Source organism: Palaemon carinicauda, chromosome 24 (genome assembly GCF_036898095.1).
Source record: "Palaemon carinicauda isolate YSFRI2023 chromosome 24, ASM3689809v2, whole genome shotgun sequence".
NCBI classification, from domain to species: domain Eukaryota; kingdom Metazoa; phylum Arthropoda; class Malacostraca; order Decapoda; family Palaemonidae; genus Palaemon; species Palaemon carinicauda.
In genome coordinates, this window is record NC_090748.1 from 52,456,086 (window position 1) to 52,478,309 (window position 22,224).

At 40.8% G+C, this 22,224-nt stretch overlaps 2 protein-coding genes across 4 annotated transcripts in view; both read right to left on the reverse strand.

Annotated features, from left to right (window-relative positions):
- Positions 1-16,646, reverse strand: part of LOC137618367 (guanine nucleotide-binding protein-like 1) — an 89,197-nt gene extending 72,551 nt beyond the window's left edge. The window contains exons 1-2 of the mRNA XM_068348534.1: positions 16,535-16,646; positions 7,923-8,034 (exon numbers count right to left, since the gene is read on the reverse strand). Of these exons, the coding sequence (XP_068204635.1) occupies positions 7,923-8,022 (100 nt within the window). The 5' untranslated portion in view covers positions 8,023-8,034; positions 16,535-16,646. The remainder of the gene's footprint in view (positions 1-7,922; positions 8,035-16,534) is intronic.
- A 3,541-nt stretch (positions 16,647-20,187) lies between these two features.
- LOC137618116 (cationic amino acid transporter 2-like) overlaps positions 20,188-22,224 on the reverse strand; it is an 85,883-nt gene continuing 83,846 nt past the window's right edge. For 2 of the 3 annotated variants that reach the window (XM_068348117.1, XM_068348118.1), the window contains one exon: positions 20,188-20,978. In XM_068348117.1, coding sequence (XP_068204218.1) covers positions 20,779-20,978 — 200 coding nt within the window. In that variant the 3' untranslated portion in view covers positions 20,188-20,778. The remainder of the gene's footprint in view (positions 20,979-22,224) is intronic. The other variant, XR_011039727.1, reaches the window with a different exon arrangement.

Here is a 22,224-nt window from a genome sequence, read left to right on the forward strand (position 1 = left end):
GAGAGGAGAACTTCTGAAGTACCCTGTTGACAATCTTGAACGGCGGGAATGCATACAGGTCGAGATGGGACCAATCCAGCAGAAAAGCATCCACGTGAACTGCTGCTGGGTCTGGAATCGGAGAACAATACAACAGGAGTCTCTAGGTTATCGAGGTAGCGAACAGATCTATGGTTGGCTGACCCCACAGGGCCCAAAGTCTGCTGCAAACACTCTTGTGAAGGGTCCACTCTGTGGGGATGACCTGACCCTTCCGGCTGAGGCGATCTGCCATGACATTCATACCGCCCTGAATGAACCTCGTTACCAGCGTGAGCTTTCGATCTTTTGACCAGATGAGGAGGTCCCTTGAGATCTAGAACAACTTCCACGAAAGAGTCCCTCCCTGCTTGAAGATGTAAGCCAGGGCTGTGGTGTTGTCAGAGTCCACCTCCACCACCTTGTTAAGATGGAGGGACTTGAAGTTTATCAAGGCCAGAAGAACCGCCAACAACTCCTTGCAATTGATGTGAAGTGTCCTTTGCTCCTGATTCCATGTTCCCGAGCATTCCTGTCCGTCCAAAGTCGCACCCCAGCCCGTGTCTGATGCGTCCGAGAGGAGACGGCGGTCGGGTTTTCTGAACAGCCAAATGTAGACTTCCTTGAGAAGAAAGCTGTTCATACACCACGCGAGAGAAGACCTCCTCTCTTCGGAAACAGGAACTGAGATCGTCTCTAGCGTCATGTCCTTATCCAGTGAGCAGCTAGATGATACTGAAGGGGGGGGAGGTGGAGTCTCCCTAACACGATGAACAGGGCCAGCGATGAAAGTGTCCCTGTTAGACTCATCCACTACCTGACTGAGCATCGGTTCCTTCTCAGCATGCTCTGGATGCATTCTAGGGCTTGGAAGATCCTTGGGGCCGACGGAAAAGCCCGAAAAGCTCGACTCTGAAGATCCATACCCAGGTAGACAATGGTCTGGGATGGGACGAGCTGAGACTCCTCAAAATTGACCAGGAGGCCCAGTTCCTTGGTCAGATCCATAGTCCATCTGAGAATCTCCAGACAGCGACGACTTGTGGGAGCTCTTAAAAGCCAGTCGTCTGACGGAGCCGGACACAAGATCATGGTACTGCTGCACAGTCTGTGAACTGTCAACCATGGGGAAGCGAGGAAGTACAGTGACAACCCGAAGCTGTCTAGACTGTCTGGGTCGTATAGACAACTCCTTATCGGGTTGCTGAGGTTGCCGCACTGCGTCACAACAAGTCACTTCTGCTGGTTGTTGAACGTCTTCCCAGTGACACACTGACTCCGTAAACAAAAAATCCTCTAACAAGGACTAAGCTTGGACTACATGTCTTGCAACACAGCTCAAGGTCTATGGGAGCAGGTGTGGTAACAGACGGGGTTAGCGACTGAAGTGGAACCATTACCTTCCCTGGAAGCATGTTATGCTTAAATAAAAGTCCATAGGAGGCTACGCAGCTAAAGGCTCCTCTCCAAATGACAGAGTCCTCAAGGGAATATCAGAAGGAGGGAGAAAAGCACTTTCTCATCTACAGGGACCATATCCGAGAAAAGCTAAGTTCTCTCAGTGAGGGTTTCACTGGTGCAAAAGCAGCAGACTAGAAGGCAACGTTATGAAACTGCTTGACAGTCTAGTGAGTTGGCAACAACCAAAGATGTGTGACTGAGAAGCATGCGGTAAGGTATGCAGAGCATGCTGTATGTAGAGCATGCTGTATGCAGAGCATGCTGTATGTAGAGCATGCTGTAAGAGAAGCAGAGCATGTTGCATGGCGTGTAACATTTCTCAGAAATTCCATGACCAGTGCTAGATTGAGTAATATCGCATTACTGTCCATTGAAAGTGCACGTGCCGAGGGAATTGATTTAGACTGTTTTGTTGATGAATTTGATAGCCGGCATGATAATCGTAGAATTAAGCTGCACTAAATATACGATCTATAATCTACTTCACCTCAGGACAGGGAAACTCGCCCTGTTGGCAACACTGCATTACTTCATGCATGCTTGCAAGGGGTTTTAATATCAACATAATATTTACATTACATTCATAACTCATGATTCATTTTTGTTTTGAAGATATTTTGCCATATTTGCGATTTGTTAAAAATATATTGCAAGGAATACATATATATTTTTTTATTTAAGTAATACGAATAACTTCCATTATCATAATGTTTGTGTAGGCATACATGTATATGATTACAAATGCAAGTTATGAAAGTAATGAGGTGTTATTATTGTCATTTGTTATTTCAAAGTTGAATGGGAAGAGGCTCAAGTTGAGGAGAAAGTGGCAGATGCATGCGTTGAGGTGGCTGACTCATAGCATGAGGTTCCTGCCTCAAGAGTTGCGCTTGCCTCAAGGGTTGAGGTGGCTGCGCAGAGAGAGGCTCTTGACTCACGAGTTGAGGTTCTTGAGGTGTGAGCTGCGAGAGTTGAGGTAGCGGCTGCGCAGAACGCAGTTCCTGTCTCACGAGTTGAGGTTCCTGAGGAGCTAGCCTCAAGAGTTGAGGCTCTCGCCTTGAGGAAAGTTGAGGTAGCAGCTGCGAGAGCTGAGGTGGCTGCCTCAAGGATGGTAGAGGTTGTCGTACCTCAAAAGGTTGTAGCCTCAAAGATGGTCTAACTGCAAGAAAATCTTGCCTCAAGGCATAAGACTCCTGCTCCCATTGTTGAGGTTGCCTTAAGGAAGGTTAAGGTTGCTGCACAACGCTGGTAACTGGCAACTCCGAACGCGGTAAGGTAGCTTGAGGAACCTCAACTTCGTACGCCTGGCAGACTGGACTGCGGTGAGGCGGAGCGCTCGCAGGAGGAGGTGTAACCTTCTCAGCCTGAAACTCACGCATTAAGACCGCAAGCTGCGACTGCATGGACTGCAGCAAAGTCATCTTGGGATCAACAGACGAAAAGGTCTGTTGAGGCAAAGCCTTAACAGAAGATGAGGTCTGTTGAGGCATCGCCTTACCTCTCTTAGGAGGTGTGCAGTCACCTGATGACTGCGGAGAGTCAGAGCTAACCCAATGACTGCATCCGGGTTGTTGAACTCTAGAGGTCTGGACTTTACGTTTAAGAGGTCTTGAGACCTGAGTCCAGCGTTGTCTCCCCGAAATTTCTTCTGCAGACGAGCAAAATAAGGGCTCAATCGTCTGCGGGTGGGAGTGACGGTCTCTGTAAGACACGCCCGCAACCACCGAGGATACTTCTGTGCGCCGATCAAGGCCTGCCAAACCCTTTTGCCCTTCGACATTGCTTCTCCCCTGGGCTTGGGAGCTTGCAAGAGGTCCCGGACTGGGAGGACGACTGGCACGCACAGAAGTACCCTCACGCACAACACTGACACACTTTGCGCTAATCACTTATCACTTTTGATTTTCTGTTTGCACTTATTTCACTGAACTCGAAACTTTAAGTGGTTTGTACCTGAAACACGCAATTCTATCCTTCCTTAAAAGTTAGTAATTGCGAAAACAGAATTACAATGTAACAGAAAAATCTAATGAAAGATAAATAATTCAGTGGCTGGAAAGAGACTAAAAACTAGATCAAATAAACTACGTTTAAAATCTCTCACCGCAATAAAGCTTGAGAACAAGAATAAAACTCTAGAAACGTTTACCTTCTTCCCCTAAAGAGACTAGGGAGAAGAGCAAAAACGATAACAACGTTACTCGCTTGAACGAAACGTTTATCCAGCTCTCTCTCCCTCCGTCTCTATCTCTCTCTCTCTCTCTCTCTCTCTTGACTTAGAACCTGAGAGAAGAGCCCAATCATATATATCGTTAAAACATATTATTGTTAAAGGAAAAAAACTGAAATATTTCCCAAATAAAAAGTTCCTTTATTAGAATTAAAACCATTAAGCTAAGAAAGAATGAACAAAACGCTAGAAACGGCTACTCTTACTGCAACGTGACACCGTGAAAATTCTCTCTCTATCGTAACGATAGAGCGCAAGTTGAACGTTCTGAACGTCAACAACTGCAGAGACAAAACAAAAACGTTAGTTCAACTTTGAAAACAGTACGAGACTATCAAAGAAATTCTTTCAAAAACATTAAAATAGCATAATATGATAACAGGTAAAACCGAAATGACGGGCTCAATGTTAATTAACTTCGGTACCAAGAAAAGACCGCCTACTATTAGGAAAGGTCGAATATAAACAAATATAAAAATTAATTTTAATAAGTTTATAATAAAAGGAAGTTAATCGAAGAGGCCTATAAAAGGCGGAGAGATAAAAAATAAATCTATAACTTTTGTTAAGCAAAATTAAGAGAGAGAGTCTATACTCTCTTAGACACCAACACTTCCGTCTAAGGGAAGGGTCGGCCATTAAAAGGTGAAAGAGAGTTCATACTCTCTTCGTCACCATAATTAATCAAATTAATTCCAAAAGCTAGCTAAGCTAATAATAAAACTTCCTGAATAGCGAAAGCTGAAATCTTAGAGCAATACTTCACCAAAAACCGTGAACAAGACTCCAAAATTAAAAGCGTATCCATGAACGTCTTGCCGGAAGCACGACAGAGGAAAAATTGAGGTGGTGTCAACAAGAAGTACTGCAGTACCTGGCCACAGGTGGCGCTTGTGAGTACACCCCCCTCTTGTATAGCGATCGCTGGCGTATCCCTTCCGTAGAATTCTGTCGGGCAACGGAGTTGACAGCTACATGATTATCGGGTAAGTTTAATATTGAAAAAAATAATTTCAGCAAACCCTAATTAACTTGAAATATGATTCAGCTTTGTAGTTATTTTAATCTATTAAAATACAGGGATTTAATTTTATAAACACAAAACTTTCATTATTAATCCATTATATGCATTACTATATATTGCATCTATTGAAAAAAAAAATATTGTTTATATTGTATTTTTTTCTTTTTATAGTTTTTATATCAATTAGTTTTATTTCTCTATAATTTGAAAAGAAGTTTCATTTAATGCAAGTCAATAATAAAACTGCAAGAAAATTTATAAGCTAAGGTCGGGGGTTTGGACCATATGCATATATGTTCAGTTTCTATGGCATTGTCCTGCTAGCAAGGGCATTGTCACTGTCCCTTGACACTGCCATTCATGAGTGGCCTTATACCTTTAAAACTTAAGCCCTCCGGTCAGGAAGTTCTTTCTGTCTCCTCTAGCAAGGGGACAAAACCTTCCTTCCTTGGGGTATCCACATCACGTGACGTTCTTCATCTCTTGTGGTTGTGCTTGGGACCTTTATGTTTCTTTTCGAAGATCAGGTTATTTGAGGAGTTGTTTTGGGAAGCACACCAGGACAGCCCATCTGTTTCTGCAGGGGTGGCCTCAGCTCTTACCCCTCCAAAGCCAACAGAAGGGCTCTATTATGTCACTCCCAGGACATCATCCTCTGCGGAAGATTCTCTCCCATCGAAGGATCTGCGGGATAGCGCTTTTGCGAGTGTTGTTCTAGCACAATCACCCCTCGATGTGAGTTTGCATCTCAACACTAGGTAGGGCTTGCCCTTCCTCATAAGGAGAGTGCTCAGGAGAGCATTCTCCCAGCGCACCCACCTCTCAGGCGTTCATCTTTCAGGGTGAGCTCATCCTCCCTGGAGTAGCAGTCTGGTGAGTTCCTTCAACCCTCTTACCCTCAGGGGCAAGATCGTGAGCTGAGCTCACTCAGCGTGAGGCTGGGCTTGCCCATCATCCAGCTTTTGAGCACGCCAACCCTTCAGGGAGTTCATCCCACCAGGTAGCTCATAAGTGCCAGTGAGAAGTCGCCATTAGCCATTGATTTTTGGAGGTAAGCTTCTTGGAGCTCCCGGATGATTCATGAAGCAATCATCCAGCAGACAGGTGGTTCTCACAGCGTGAAACATCTGTCTTGCGAGACTCACTAAGTCTCCAGAGTGAACAGGCTACTGTGTACACTCGCTAGGTGCGATCACCATTGCTATCAGCTGGCTGGGCTAAGAGTTCTGCTCGCCATCTGCTCTAGCACCAGGAACGCCCACCTGTACCTTGCGCTTAGCCTCAAAATACTAGGAAGTCTTTGCCTGCGCAGGAAGGGTACTTTAAATAGCCAGCCTTTCATGAGCCTCCTGCTACTTGGCCCCAATCCCTTTTCGGTCAGGCTCGCTCACAAACTGTAGGGTGAGCTAGCACCACCCATGAGGTGCGATTCTTTCCATTGCAAGCAACTGATGCGCCATATGCTCCTATAACGCATCCTACCCAGTCATGCGTTCCTATTCAGGTTTCGCAACCTGCATGCAAGCCTACAGCAGTCTCAAGAGAGGCTTGTCTATTAAGAGAGGATTTTAAAGCAGCCTCTGCAAGGATGCCTGCCTTGAAAGACCCTACAACATTCTCTGACATTCTAGACACATTTACAGGTCCTGGGAAAACTCATAAGTCCTCCCAAGCTTCTGAGGTTCCATCAGACCCGCAGCTTCATTGCTCTGAAGGAAATAAGGTTGCTCCTGCTCGCAGGCCTGCACATATCCATCTTTTGGGTCCAGCACCTTCAGCTCCAACACACAAACAAGCTCCCGTGGAAGACATTTCAGGACGAATATTGTCTGGAAACCCAAAGGTTTAAACCAAGGGTTGCCAAACTTGAATCATTTTTTGCAGAACCTAGACATTTATCTTGTAAAGGTGAACCCGAGATACTGCAAGAGGAGGCAGCACACTCCTCCTCTGAGAGATACTTTCCACCCCAGGCCACCCAGGGAATCGAGATCTCTAAGGGAGGTCTTGTTTACTGACTCCTACTGGCTTTCACTGATCAAACTTGTCAAGAAAGCTCCTTCCTCTGAGGCCTTATAACTAAAGACCATCTCAGTTCAAGACCCTACTAAGTCTGTTGAGATTAAAGGGCAGAAGTAGGATGCCAGCATCCTTGCCTCCTTCACTGGTAGGAACCGTGAGAGGAAGGACAAGAATACGCTTCCCAAGCACTGGTCCTTCAAGATTCTGGAGGATCCGAGCCTCATTCCCCTGTGGCACAACACAATTATGACAACGATCAATTTCCGACTTGACTACGTTCAGGTTTTGAGATGGATGATGACTATTCATCAGCTGATTCCATAGGTTTCCATAGGTGAGCTTCCAGCTCCTGCCAGCCCAATTCTCCTGACACACAGGAAAGAGTGTCAGAGTCGATCTTCTTGCAAGTCCTCTGAATATGGATAAAAATCTGAATATTGGTAGAATTAGTCTTTCAGATTCCAGGAATTAAAATTGTTACTTCCTGGCATTTACAACTCACAAAATCTATTTATAAGAGGTCTAATAAAATTATGAGCGAGATTTATTGAACTCATCATAGCTATTTCTAAATAACAGTTCCTTTATATTTGATACATTAACACCCATCTAATACAGTGCCTACAATCCTGTATTTAAACCTCTGCTGAGATTATAAAAAAAAGACAGAGCATTCTTTATCTCTACTAAGAGAACAAACCAATTCACGTTGTGCTCAGCTAAATAAAGCTTTTTCATATACTGTACTTTACCTTTGCATTGTGGAAGATATTCCTGAAGCTATTGGGCTTTAGTTAATTACAAAGAATAATTCATCAATTTTAGACAGATCAAATCACACAAACAGGCCAAAGATGGTACAACAAAATAAAAATATGTGAGAAGAACCAACCAGGGTTGACAAACCATGCTGGTAGTAACATTGTTCCCTGACAATCAGTGTGTTACCTGACAACTGGGTGTTAACTGGAATAGAGAGTATGTTAGTGGAATAGTAAGAGCAGAATTTCAAATATGTTTTAAATATGATTGATGAAGCTGGGCTTAAAGAAAATGTAAACAATTCCAGGTAGAAATCATTGAAATAACAGAAAATACAAACTTTCTACCAATCTGGCCAAAAGAAACAAGAGCCATGTAATTACATATTAACTGGAGATAACTTACCATCTTCGCCATCAGCATGCTGTCTCCGTGCTCTGCGAGCAATTATTTGTTCTTTTTTCTTCTTTCCACTAAATGGTACCTTTCTTCGATAATGAGGCATCTCAAATGATTACTGAAATTTAAAGTAATTCATTAAAATTAAGTAAATTTCTTAAGTAATATTAATTTCTATTACCAAGCAATATATAATTCTGTATTTACCTTTACTGGTTAGATTAGCTTAGGTCAAGATTATAAAAATTATCATGATTCATATCTTACTTACTATCCCTAAGCATACATTGAATGTGACTGCACAGAAAAAAATACATATCTATTAAAATTACAAAATGCTCTGTTACTCAATTGATTAGGGACAATGGTAACTACAGAAAGACAAAATAAATTTTGAAAGTAATATTTAAATTTTTCTTCCTTTAACTCTTGGACATGTCTCTTGTTCCAGCTGACAATGCTGTGCTATGGATTTAATCCTTCGAGGGGGAAAAAACTTCAGCGTCTTATATCATTGTCATTGGGTCTCAACTCGAGCACCCACATTGTCCATACCCCTAAAAGTTCTAATAGAAGACTTAATCGGGAGAAATAAATTCTCCTTTCCGAAAAAGAGACCGAAGTCCTTCTAAGTTTGATGAACACACTCGCTAGCAATATGTCTCCGAGCTTGCAAGGAATTTGGATTCTGAATCAATGTTTACCAAAGAATGCTTTGTTTTGTGCGTGCAACCTTCTCCGACTAGATCAGAAAGCCCTGCCTCACCAGACCTTGTCCGTGCTCAGAATGCTCTTGATACCCAGGTGAACAACAACAGCGTGGTCTCACACTAGCATGCTTAACTTTAGCGAACCTCTGACGCCCTTAACACTAGCGCACACAGTGACAGTTTCTCTTTAGTGTGCTCTTCCCAAGAGGCAATACTTCTTTACTTTCCAGGGGTTGGGTTGGGTTGAGTTAGGTTATGTGGGTGTTGTCGTGTTGCAACATATTCACGTTTACCCACACACACTAAACCACGATATACAGTATGTGGAGAAATCTATTCAATTAGTTCATTTCCAAAATCATATTAGTCCTAATCAATAATAAACTATACTATAATACAACCACCACAAGCTATGTACTTCCTCAACTAGTTTTGTCTGATTTAAGGTTGTATACTTAGGTATCCCCACCCAAAAATCTTAGTTTCTCATTGAGACCCCCATAATAGTTTCAAATAAAGAGGGGGGTAGGGAAACAAACGACCAGTATTTACCAACGTCAAAGGTCAGAAATGCATGAAATACAAGATAACCAGTTATTAAAATGATATTTTAATTATAAAATAAATTTTTGAATATACTTACCCGGTGAATATATAATAGCTGCAACTCTGTTGCTCGACAGACAAAAAACAGTAAAAACTCGCCAGCGATCGCTATACAGGTTGCGGGTGTGCCCACCAGCGCCAACTGTCGGCCAGATACCACTCTCTCGATGTAAACAAAGACTCAATTTCTTCTCATCCCACTGCGTCTCTATTGGGGAGGAAGGGAGGGTCGTTTAATTTATATATTCACCGGGTAAGTATATTCAAAAATTTATTTTATAATTAAAATATCATTTTTAAATATTTAACTTAGCCGGTGAATATATAATAGCTGATTCACACCCAGGGTGGTAGGTAGAGACCAGTTAAATATGTTTACATCGTATAAGCTAATTGTTTTTTATTTCATTTTGACAGTTATCAATATAACAAAACCAAAATAAATAGGTACCTGGTAAGGAAGTCGACTTAGACGATTACTCTGCCTTGTAAGTACGTCTTCCTTACGGAGCCCCGCGATCCTCTTAGGATGCTGACAGACCCCCAGGAGCTGAAGTATCAAGGGCTGCAACCCATACAACAGGACCTCATCAAACCCCTAATCTGGGCGCTCTCAAGAAAAGACTTTGACCACCCGCCAAATCAACCATGATGCGAAAGGCTTCTTAGCCTTCCGGACAACCCATAAAAACATTAAAACATTTCAAGAGACAGATTAAAAGGATATGGAATTAGGGAATTGTAGTGGTTGAGCCCTCACCCACTACTGCACTCGCTGCTACGAATGGTCCCAGTGTGTAGCAGTTCTCGTAAAGAGACTGGACACCTTTTAAGTAACATGACGCGAACACTGACTTGCTTCTCCAATAGGTTGCGTCCATGATACTTTGCAGAGATCTATTTTGCTTAAAGGCCACGGAAGTTGTTACAGCTCTAACCTCGTGCGTCTTAACCTTAAGCAAAGATCGGTCTTCCTCACTCAAGTGTGAATGAGCTTCTCGTATTAACAATCTGATAAAACATGACAAAGCATTCTTTGACATAGGCAAGGATGGTTTCTTAACCGAACACCATAACGCTTCAGATTGGCCTCGTAAAGGTTTAGTACGAGCTAAGTAGAACTTAAGAGCTCTAACAGGGCATAAGACTCTTTCTAGTTCATTGCCTACGATCTCTGATAAGCTGGGAATATCGAAAGATTTAGGCCAAGGACGAGAAGGTAGCTCATTTTTGGCTAGAAAACCAAGTTGCAGCGAACAAGTGGCCTTTTCTGACGAAAATCCGATGTTCTTGCTGAAGGCATGAATCTCACTGACTCTTTTAGCTGAGGCTAAGCATACCAGGAAAAGAGTCTTAAGAGTGAGATCTTTCAGGGAGGCTGACTGTAAAGGCTCAAACCTGTCTGACATGAGGAATCTTAGGACCACGTCTAAATTCCACCCAGGAGTAGCCAAACGACGCTCCTTAGTGGTCTCGAAAGACTTAAGGAGGTCTTGCAGATCTTTATTGTTGGAAAGATCTAAGCCTCTATGCCGGAAGACCGATGCCAACATGCTTCCGTAGCCCTTGATAGTGGGAGCTGAAAGGGATCGTCCTTTTCTCAGGTATAAGAGAAAATCAGCTATTTGGGCTACAGAGGTACTGGTCGAGGATACAGAAACTGACTTGCACCAGTCTCGGAAGACTTCCCACTTCGATTGGTAGACTCTAATGGTAGAAGCTCTCCTTGCTCTAGCAATCGCACTGGCTGCCTCCTTCGAAAAGCCTCTAGCTCTCGAGAGTCTTTCGATAGTCTGAAGGCAGTCAGACGAAGAGCGTGGAGGCTTTGGTGTACCTTCTTTACGTGTGGCTGACGTAGAAGGTCTACTCTTAGAGGAAGACTTCTGGGAACATCTACTAACCATCGAAGTACCTCGGTGAACCATTCTCTCGCGGGCCAGAGGGGAGCAACTAACGTCAACCTTGTCCCTTCGTGAGAGGCGAACTTCTGCAGTACCTTGTTGACATCTTGAATGGTGGGAATGCGTAAAGATCCAGATGTGACCAATCTAGGAGGAAGGCATCTATATGTATTGCTGCTGGGTCCGGGACTGGAGAGCAATAGATTGGAAGCCTCTTGGTCAGCGAGGTTGCAAAGAGATCTATGGTGGGTTGACCCCAAGTCGCCCAAAGTCTCTTGCACACATCCTTGTGGAGGGTCCATTCGATTGGAATTACTTGACCTTTCCGACTGAGACAATCTGCTAGGACGTTCAAGTCGCCCTGGATGAACCTCGTTACTAGGGAGATGCCTCAATCTTTTGACAAGATGAGCAGGTCCCTTGCGACCTCGTACAAAGTCAGTGAGTGGGTACCTCCCTGTTTGTAAATGTACGCCAAGGCCGTGGTGTTGTCCGAGTTTACCTCCACCACCTTGCCTCGAAGGAGATTCTCGAAGCTTATCAAGGCCAGATGAACCGCCAAAAGCTCCTTGCTATTGATATGCATGCTCCTCTGACTCGAGTTCCACAGACCTGAGCATTCCCGACCGTCCAGCGTCGCGCCCCAGCCCAAGTCCGATGCGTCCGAGAAGAGAACGTGGTTGGGTATCTGAACTGCCAGGGGAAGACCCTCTCGTAGGCTGATATTGTCCTTCCACCAAGTCAGACAAGACTTTATCTTTCCGGAAATCGGGATCGAGACCGCCTCTAGCGTCTTGTCCTTTTTCCAGTGAAAAGCCAGATGGAATTGAAGAGGACGGAGGTGTAGCCTTCCTAGCGAGACAAATTGCTCCAGGGATGATAGCGTCCCTACCAGACTCATCCACAGCCTGACTGAGCAGCGTTCTTTCTTCAGCATCTTCTGGATGGAGAGCAGGGCTTGATCTATTCTGGGGGCCGACGGAAAAGCCCGAAAAACTTGACTGTGAATCTCCATCCCTAAATACAGAATAGTTTGGGATGGGACCAGCTGTGACTTTTCCAAATTGACTAGGAGTCCCAATTCCTTGGCCAGATCTAGAGTCCAATTGAGATCCTTCAGACAGCGATGACTGGAAGAGGCTCTGAGAAGCCAGTCGTCCAAGTACAGGGAGGCTCTGATCTCCGATAGCTCAAAACTGGTACCCCACATTCCTGTGAACAAACCTCAGAAACGGTTGGGAATCCGGGTGTATAGGAATGTGGAAGTATGCCTCCTGAAGGTCGAGAGAGACCATCCAGTCGCCTTCCATAAATGCTGTCAAGACAGCCTGGTAGACTTCATCGTGAAGTTTGTCTTGACAATGAACACATTGAGCGCACTTGCCTCTTACGTACTCCTGCAGTGAACATGGCTGCCAAATCATGGAGCCATCCCTGAGGGACTTGTCCCTGCAGAGAACGTGGCTGTCAGATCATTGGAGCCATCCCTGAAAGCCTTGTTTATACATGACATAATTGTACAGCAAAACTTCAAAGGCTCGAAAACAGCTGTGAAGTTGACCTGTAAAATCTTGGAGCGTCTCCTGGCCAGGCGCCAGGGAGAGTCTACGAGATTTGAGAAGTCTATCTGGGCAGAGGCAGGAACTCCCAAGCCGAGAACTTCTCTCGTGTCATATCAGACTCTCGCTCTATAAGCCAGTTTAAAAGAAGGGAAAGCAAAGGCTGTATCCCCCAAACTCCTCCTGGTGATAAACCAGTCGCCTAGCAAACGTAAAGCTCTCTAGGAGAGCGAGAGAGCACTAGCTTATAAACAAACGGCTTCGAAGTAGCTAGGCCTAGTGTAAGCTCTGACGTTTAGGCGAACGAGGAGCAGCAGTTACAAAAAGATCCGGACAAAGATCCTTAAAAATCAGCATGATTTAATTAAAGTCCATAGAGGGCTAAGCAGCTTTAGGCTCCTCTCCGTCTGACAGAGTCCTCAAGGGAATATCAGTAGGAGGGGGAACAGCAACTTCCTCATCTAAAGGAACCTTGTCCGATAATAGCCGAGTCTCAAGCAAGGGAGAGACCTGCCGTGGTGGCAATGCTTTACAAGCAGAGTCCACACGCACTGGTGCATTAGTAGCGGACCAGGACGCAACGTCATGTAACTGTTTGACAGTCTGTGAACTGTCAACAACAACAGGTGCGAGAGACCAGGACGCAACGTCATGTAACTGCTTGACAGTCTGTGAACTGTCAACAACAACAGGTGCGTGAGGACGCACAGCGTTCACTCGAGACTGCTTTGACTGCCTAGACTGAGCAGTCAAAACAACTCTAGAATGCGGCGGTTGACGCACAGCGTCAAAACAAGTCAACTCCGATTGTTAGCGAACGTCCTGAACGTCAACAGGAGCATCAGCAAGTGGCCTAACGTCCAAATGTGGCTGAAAATCCACACGAGACCGCATCGAGTGTGGTTCTAAACAACCTGACTGACGTGACTTAGCTACGCCAACGTCAACAGGACGCACAAAGGAACGTTAGGTAGGCTGAAAGCCAGGATCTCGATGAGATAAACGGCTAGGCTCAACGGACTAATCGGCAGAATAGTCTTCCATAAGGGAGGCAAGCTTATTCTGCATGTCTTGCCGTACAACCCATTTAGGATCAACGGAAATGGTTGCGGTAAGAGACGAGGGTAACGTCTGTGACCGCAACACTTTGCCAACAAAAAAGACTCTCGGAGTCTGTGTTACGCTTTTGTTAGGCGGCGAGCAGTTTTCCGATGACTGCATAGGGTCAGAGATGTCCTAATGGCTGCAACCAGGATGCTGGACCTGTCCTGAAAGGACTGACTTTCGCTTAAGGGCCTCGAAACCTTGTTTCAGGTTTCTTATGCGAAAAGCCTTCGGATGACGAGGAGAAAATTGTCTCTCTCGCCTTATGGTAGGGGAGATCTTGGTAAGATACACCCGATACCATAGAGGGAAACGTCTGTTCGCTGATCAAGGCCTCTCGAACCCATAAGTCGTACGACATTACTTCTCCCCTGGGCTTGGGAGCTTGCAAGAGGTCCCGGACTAGGTGAACGACAGGCACGAACAGACGAACCCTCGGACGCAACACTGTAACACTTTGCGCAATATCACTTATCACTACGATTTTCTGTTTTGCACTTATTTCACTGAAATCGAAACTTTTACTGATTTCTACCTGAAGCACGCAATTCTACCCTCATCAAAAGGTAGTAAATGCGAAATCAGTCGTATAATGCAAGCACATTAATACCAGCAAAAAAACAGTAAACATCTTTTAAGATAAAAAAATTCAGTGGTTGGGGAAGAGAAGAAACACTAGTTCATTCAAAACTACGTTTTCAATCTCTCACCGTACATTGCCTGGGGACGAGATTAAAACTAAAAACGTTTTATCCTTTCTCCCCGTACAGAGACTAGGGACGAGAGTAACTCGAGAACAACGTTACCCGCTTGAACGGAACGTTTTCTCTCCTCTCTCTCCCTCCGTCTCTATCTCTCTCTCTCTTGATTTCGCACCTAAGAGAAGAGCCCAATTACTTTTCGTCAAAAAAACATGTTATTTGACCAAAGGAAAAAACTGAAAGGTTTTTCAATTAAAAAGTTCCTTTAAAATAGAATTTAAAACATTTAAGCTTTGAAAGAAGAATGAACAAAACGTCAGAATCGATTTACTCTTTCTGCAAAGTGAAACCGTGATACTCTCTCTCTCTATCGTAACGATAGAGCGCAAACTGCGTAGCATAAATAAACTAAACGACGTTAGTTCATCTTTGAAAACAGTACGAAGACTATTCAAAGAAATTCTTTCATAAAATATTTATTAAAAATATTCATTTAAAAAGTTTTAAATCATTAGCTCTTTAAAAGCTATTTACGATTGAAAGGGCTCAACGTTGTTTAACTTCGGTTTCCAAGTTAGGACCGCCTACTCTCAGGAAAGGTCGCATATAAACAAAACATTAAAATTTATTTTTTATGTTTATTATAAATGGAAAGTTAATCGAAGAGGCCTAATAAAGGCGGTGAGATATAAAATATATAGAGGAAAATCTATAATTAATTTATAACGTGATAAGATAATTACTAAAAGCCTAAACACACTTCCGTCTAAGGGAAGGGTCGGCCATTTAAAAGTCAAAGAAAGTCCATACTCTCTTTGTCACCAAAAATTAAATCTATCCAAAACGAGTTCAAGATTTAAGATGAAGATGAAACACCTGCACTGCGAAAGCTCAAACCAAAATGAAGTACTTCACCAAATATGTTGAGAAAACTCCAGGTTCTACAGCGAGTAAAAGTACGTCTTGTCGACACGTCGACAGAGAAGAAATTGAGTCTTTGTTTACATCGAGAGAGTGGTATTTGGCCGACAGTTGGCGCTGGTGGGCACACCCGCAACCTGTATAGCGATCGCTGGCGAGTTTTTACTGTTTTTTGTCTGTCGAGCAACAGAGTTGCAGCTATTATATATTCACCGGCTAAGTTAAATATTTAAAAATATATGGTTAATGTATTTGGCATGAAATTAAAATAGTGAATACAAGTTTTAAACACAAACTATTAGGAAGATATATTTACTTTGATGTACAGAATCCAATCGGGTCTAAAATGAAAATTGGGGCGTATGTATTATGACGGCCATGCCCCTTAACTTCCTTATGTCAACCCTATGGCTAAGAATACGGCAGTAAGTTTTATTATAGTTACGGATGGAAAAAGCTTTGCTACTAAATAACAGGTGTTTCCTATAGAAAAACGTTCGTTTTCTCAATAATTACACATTTCTACAGAAAATAAAAATTTCATTAACTTAGGAATAATAACCAAGGGGTTAGCGTGCGCAGATCAGCATGTACTGCTTGCCAGTACACAGGAGCTTGACGTTTATTTTATTTTTCATGAACAAAGCGAGCACACGGCGGAGCAAAAACCATTAGATTTCTAAAAAAAAAAATTTCATTCTTAGATGGTCTAACATGTTTTCGGTTTATTTGCCGTTGAAATGAAGATCAAATTCTGTGAAAGCACATTAATTACTAGAGGTAATACTATTTTTTCCGTTCAAATGGTTGTTCCGTCCATAACTATAATTTTATCCGGCAATATAAGGGGGTACACACGTTTTCCAAATGTTTCGATGTGAATTTGACAATTAACGTGGAATACGCTGTGTGATACTCTAAATAATAAATATTATAGGTTTATCGTTAAGGAAGTATAATTTTACCAGATTATATACGTCAAAAGTACTTTATTTCCTGTGTGGCAGAACCAGGAAAGCAACTCTTCGAGTAACTTTGCATTAAGACTCGAAAAAAAATATGCTTAATAGATTTAACAAGACATGAAAACGTAAAAAAATCATATACTGTAGTTACTTACGTCTAAATTAGAGTAGAGTCTTAGAAGGTGTTAATTGTATTCACTAAGAAATTGTTAACAGTAACAAGTTCCAACTAGATTTACTAGTTTCGCAACTAAATACGCTTGCGGCCACTCTAATAACTAATAGATATTTACAAAGCTTCTTAGTTTATACTTCTTGTTCTTTTTATTATTATTATTATTATTATTATTATTATTATTATTATTATTATTATCATTATTATTATTATTATTATTATTATTATTTTATTATTATTATTATTGCTATTTTTATTATTATTAATTTCGTTGTTGCTACTTTTAGCTAAATTACGACTAAATGTTTAAAGGTCACTCATGAATGGCAGAGGCAAGGGACAGTGACATTGCCCTAGCAAGCAGGGCAGTCCCCTAAAGACTGACCATATGTTATATGATCAGCGACCAAGCCTCCTCTCCACCCAAGCTAGGACCAGGGAGGGCCTGGTAATGGCTGCTGATGACTCAGAAGATAGACCTATAGGCTCTCCCAAAACCCCCAACCTTACCTCACAAGGATGGTGAGTTGCAGCAACCAAAGGAACTAACAAGTTTGAGTGGGACTCGAACCCCAGTCTGGCGATGACCAGTCAGGGACCTGACCACATTGGCCACCACGACCGTTAACAGATCTTTGGTACTATTATTGAATTTTTTTCCGGTAATAACAATCTTAATGAAAATCTTAAGCTTTAATTTTATCTTTTTACTGGTTGTTGCAACATAATTGGGTATTTTTAAACTCCTCTTTCAGTTTTATAGCATGCTTTGTGTATTCCAGTATCTTTCTATTTGGATTTTGCATTATATCCCCCATGGTTCTTGATGCAGAACTGCTCACTTTGCAAAATAAGTTTGCAATCACTCTATTAAGTAAGTAAAGTACAATGCTTAATTTCTACTCAGAATTGCATTTGAACTTTCTCTATAAGTAAAGGCATCGTTGCAAAGTCTATGCCTCAACCCTGAACCACAAAATGTCTTAATTAATATATTGAAATAAGGTGGGATGATCCCTTATTAGCAGTTTTGGCAACCTATTGTATTTTCAAACTCTTCTTTTAACATTTATGACCAGATTTATGTATTCCAACAGCTCTCTGCTTAGATTTTACAACAAATCGGTCTCCCTAATTTTGGTTATGAAAATACGTTATCTTCTTTGCATAAGCGACAGACAAATATAATTTATGTCGTTTCCTTTGAATTTTTATTTTGAGCATATTTAACCTCTTATTTTTAGAATGTCTTTGTCCATGTCAATTTCTCTAACTTAAGACTGTGGGCCATTCCCTTCTGCAAATCTCAAGTTTTTCTTCCCTGTTTACTCTTTCCTCTCAATAAATCTTTTCTTAATTTCTTTTCTTCAGTGTCCTCTTCCCCTACTCTTTTATTTCATCTATTTTTTTATATTTTATAATTACTACTGTGAAGAATATTCTTCATTATTAATGTTTCATTCTTATTTAGCTCATGCCCGACTTAGTTTAGGTAACCCTCTCCATTTTCTTGTTTGTCTCTTGTCAATCAAGCTTAAAGTCAACATCTATAGCCAGTAATAAAACCGTGTTAATGTATGGATTGGGCTCTAAGACTTTGAGGAAGCAAAGCTTGAGAGAACAGAGATGAAATTGCTGAAGTAGATAATGGGAATATCACTGCTTGAAAGATTAGAAAATGATGAAATAAGAAGAATGGCAGGCATAGTAAAGATTACAGAAGTGATGAGTCACGACTGAGATTACATGGGCCCGTGTTGAGGATGTGTAGGGTGTGAGGAGGGCTTTGGAGGAACCTGTTAAGGGGAGAAGATTGAGAGGGAGGCAGAGAATTAGATGGAGAGATAAGATGAAGGATGATATGGAGAGAAGAGATTTGATGGAAGAGGATGCCTTTGATAGAAGGCATTGGAGAGGGCTCATCAGCCAACAGACCCCTTAATGTAAGGACAGCAGTGGGAAAAGAAGATACCGATTTGTAGGAAACAAGATCGATTACAAATTTGTTTTAAAGCTGTTGAGAATATTTGGCAATTTAATAAACTACATGCTCGAGTTAGGATATGGCATAATTTATCATTTAAACACTGTTATTTACATGTTTTTGATAACTTTATGAGAAACTTCAGGCATTTTCCAAAAGAATAAGGCCAACCTGCCCTCTCTATGACAAAAATTAAGGCTGTTAGAGCAATTAAAAAAAAAAAAAGATATAGCAAAATGTGCTTTAAAGTTCAACATACCTTGAAGGTAAAAGGGTTCCCTGCTTAGACTAGGCATAACTCTCTCGTATTCATTGATATGATAGACCCTTTTTACCTTGCTAAGTTGGTAAGCAATACACCACCTCCAGTCTCAAAGCTCCTTTCTATTTTACATTTCTCTTCAAATACTGCCACAAACTCTTCATGCTCAGTAAACTGGCTAGTACAGTGGTAACGTTTCTGCCTAGCATTTGCATGTTGGCAGATTTTTATATATTTCCAAAAAAATTAGTCCAGTTTGTGTCTCCTTCTGTGAACTGTAACTATAGAATAGGCCTAAATGAGATGGTTTTACATAAAAGATTATACAGCACATAAAGTAGTTTTATTACTTTTTATATCTTTTATCATCATACAACGGTATGATAAAAAATATTTCCAGGAATTTGCATCAAATTACATTTTGTTTGCTCATATAGGTTTGTATAAAAAACACACCATACCCCATTTTTCACCCTGTAATAAATCTAGACCAGTTGGCATTAATAAACACACAATAAATTGTAAAGATAATGCTTCAAATGCTGTTAGTAATTCTTTCAGTGTTTAGCAAGCACTATTATCATCTTTGGATGGTGGCTAATACCAGTGGCTCATGAACTATGATTCATGGATGGTATTCTATCCATTTTCTGCAATAGAAATATAAACTATCAATCAGCTTCAATGGGAAGCATTCAGAAGGTTCAATGCCAAGAGGCATTTTGAATTCCTACGTGGATTAGGTTAGGCTACTGTTCTCTACCAATCAACTTGCAACTTCCTGAACAAAGTTAAATCTAACGTAGTTCCTGTATTGGTAATTGCACTTTTTGATACTTCAAGCAAAATTTTTTTGGAATAAATTTAATGATAAAAATTTTAATAATTTTAGTTTTAATAATTATTTCAATAATAATTTTAATAGTGGAATTGGTGGTGTAACCAGTTGTTTTAGCCGTCGGTAAGCACTGAAAACGTTGTAGAGGCCATGCAGTAAGTGCAAGTGTTGGTGAGGCAGTGATTTTTGCATTCCTTTATTGAGATATCATGTACCTTTCTTTGAAAGGCAACAATCCAAGCTATCTATATTAGCAACTGTGGCATCTAGGACCAAGTGTAATAGATTTCTAAAAACAAACCAACTACTAATTAAGGGATTTTGACGAAGGAAAAATCTATTTCTGGGAAGAGACCTGTGACGCCCGGTGAAAGAAGTCCTTCTTTACACTTTTCTAATCTAAATCTTCCAAATATACTAGAGAAAGATAAAAGCATGGAATGCAGAGGTTACTACCCTCGCGCGATCACCTTGTGGGTGTCGTGTATACAACAGGGGCGTGTGAAAACCACTATTCACAGGCTGCCTTCCATTTAGATAATCCCTTCATCAAAGGGGAGGGCCGTGACAGGCCCTAGAGAACACAGTTGGACTACCCCACCGACACCTACTACGCGCGCTCTCCAGGTCATCCTTCTGTTTTGGACTTGCCCGCTAAGTCGTTAAACAAACCAACTACTAATTATGACACATAGCAATGAGATAGTTTCAAAAAATTTCCGGACAAAGGTCTAACAAAGTTACACAGCCTACGAGTATCAGCCATCTATCTTGAGATGCTAGGTTGAGTCTTTAATAATAGCACTTGAAGCATTATTCATCTATATAAGCCATAAAATAAATAATCCCCAGATATGTGATATATCTATCTTGTAAAAAAATTCATTGATATAAGAAAAGATAAATAATTTCACTGGACTACGAGTCCCCAAACGTCCACCCTTTATATAAATAGCTTCATCTATATTCACAAAATGGTTAAAAAATTTAAGCAAAAAGTACTCTGAGATCATTTTTAACATATAAAATTCACAAAAAAATAAAAAAGATATTATATTATCTTTCCTAAAAAATTATAAAGACATACATGTATAAAAATAAGGCTACTGTTAACAATTAACGGAAGACAGAAATCCTCAAAGATTGAAAGGACTTGCAGTATAATTTTTGTCAGGAGTATTCTGTACAAATAATTCATCTTCTGATTCTGAATCAAATATCGTTCCTATATTTTTCAAATCCATTCTGCGGAGGTTTAAACTTGGAGGGGGCTCTCCCTGCATCTGGTATTCCTCGGAGCTGTTTCGCATGCTATAGCCAAAGTACTGGAAAATTCCTGTGAAAAATCATAATAATGAAATGCCAAATAAGATTATCCAACATAGAATTCTATCATCTAAATAATGAAAAAAGTCACAACAGTCTATCAATCAGAAAGCTTTATTTAACAAAATATTGTTCACTGATGCATATTCATCTCAAATGCTGTTAACTAACTGAGAAAATGAAAGTGAAAAATTACAATAATTGTGATTTCATACAAACAGTCTATGACAAACTAATGTTAAATATTCAAGTTAAGAAGAAGAAAATTCAAGAATGGAGCAAACTCATTTACTGAATCTCCAGTTATATAAAACAGAAGATACATGCACAGGAGAAATAATGAAAAGTAAATATCAGTGCACACAATAATACATCAAAGCATAAAAATTAATACAAGGAAGGTTATCACTATCAAAATTATAATATATACATGCACACTTATAGCAGAAATTTGCAAAATTATAAAAAATCAATAAATGACATTTTCAAAATCTGTAGAGTATAAAATACAAATAAACACTGTTCACCAATTTTATGGCTGTATTAAAATTCTTGCCTTGCAATAAATCATTGCAAAATTTCATATGATGTTCCAGTCCTTTTGGTTGGAAATTATTACTAAGCTTTCTTTTGGAACTTCTTGAAATAGAACATACAGTCTCTCTGTATATATATATATATATATATATATATATATATATATATATATATATATATATATATATATATACACAGTATATATATATATATATATATATATATATATATATATATATATATATATATATATATATATATATATATATACTGTACATGTATATATATATATATATATATATATAATATACTGTACATGTATATATAAAACGGATTTTGAGCGAAGCGAAAAATCTATTTTTGGGTGAGATAGCCATGGCGTCCTGATGGAAGGTTCCTTTTTGGTAGCTTCCTTGGGTATAATACTACTAAGATATTCCCAGAGAATTTAACCACAGGTTATCACAGAATTCTAACTTCTGGAGCGAGTATCTCAAAGGTTTCCCTTTAAGACATCGTAAATCAACAGGGGACGCATGTCTAAACGCGCCACATAGCTATCTTCACCCCGAACAGAGTTAATGCTTCGGTGTGTAAGGGTAGAGAATAGCTGGGAGCCGTTCCACAGCCAATCTCACTCGTGGCTACTACTGATACTCGAGACGTAAACAAACGGGCGCCATTGCTCAAATGACGTCACGCCCGTCTTCATCCTGAAG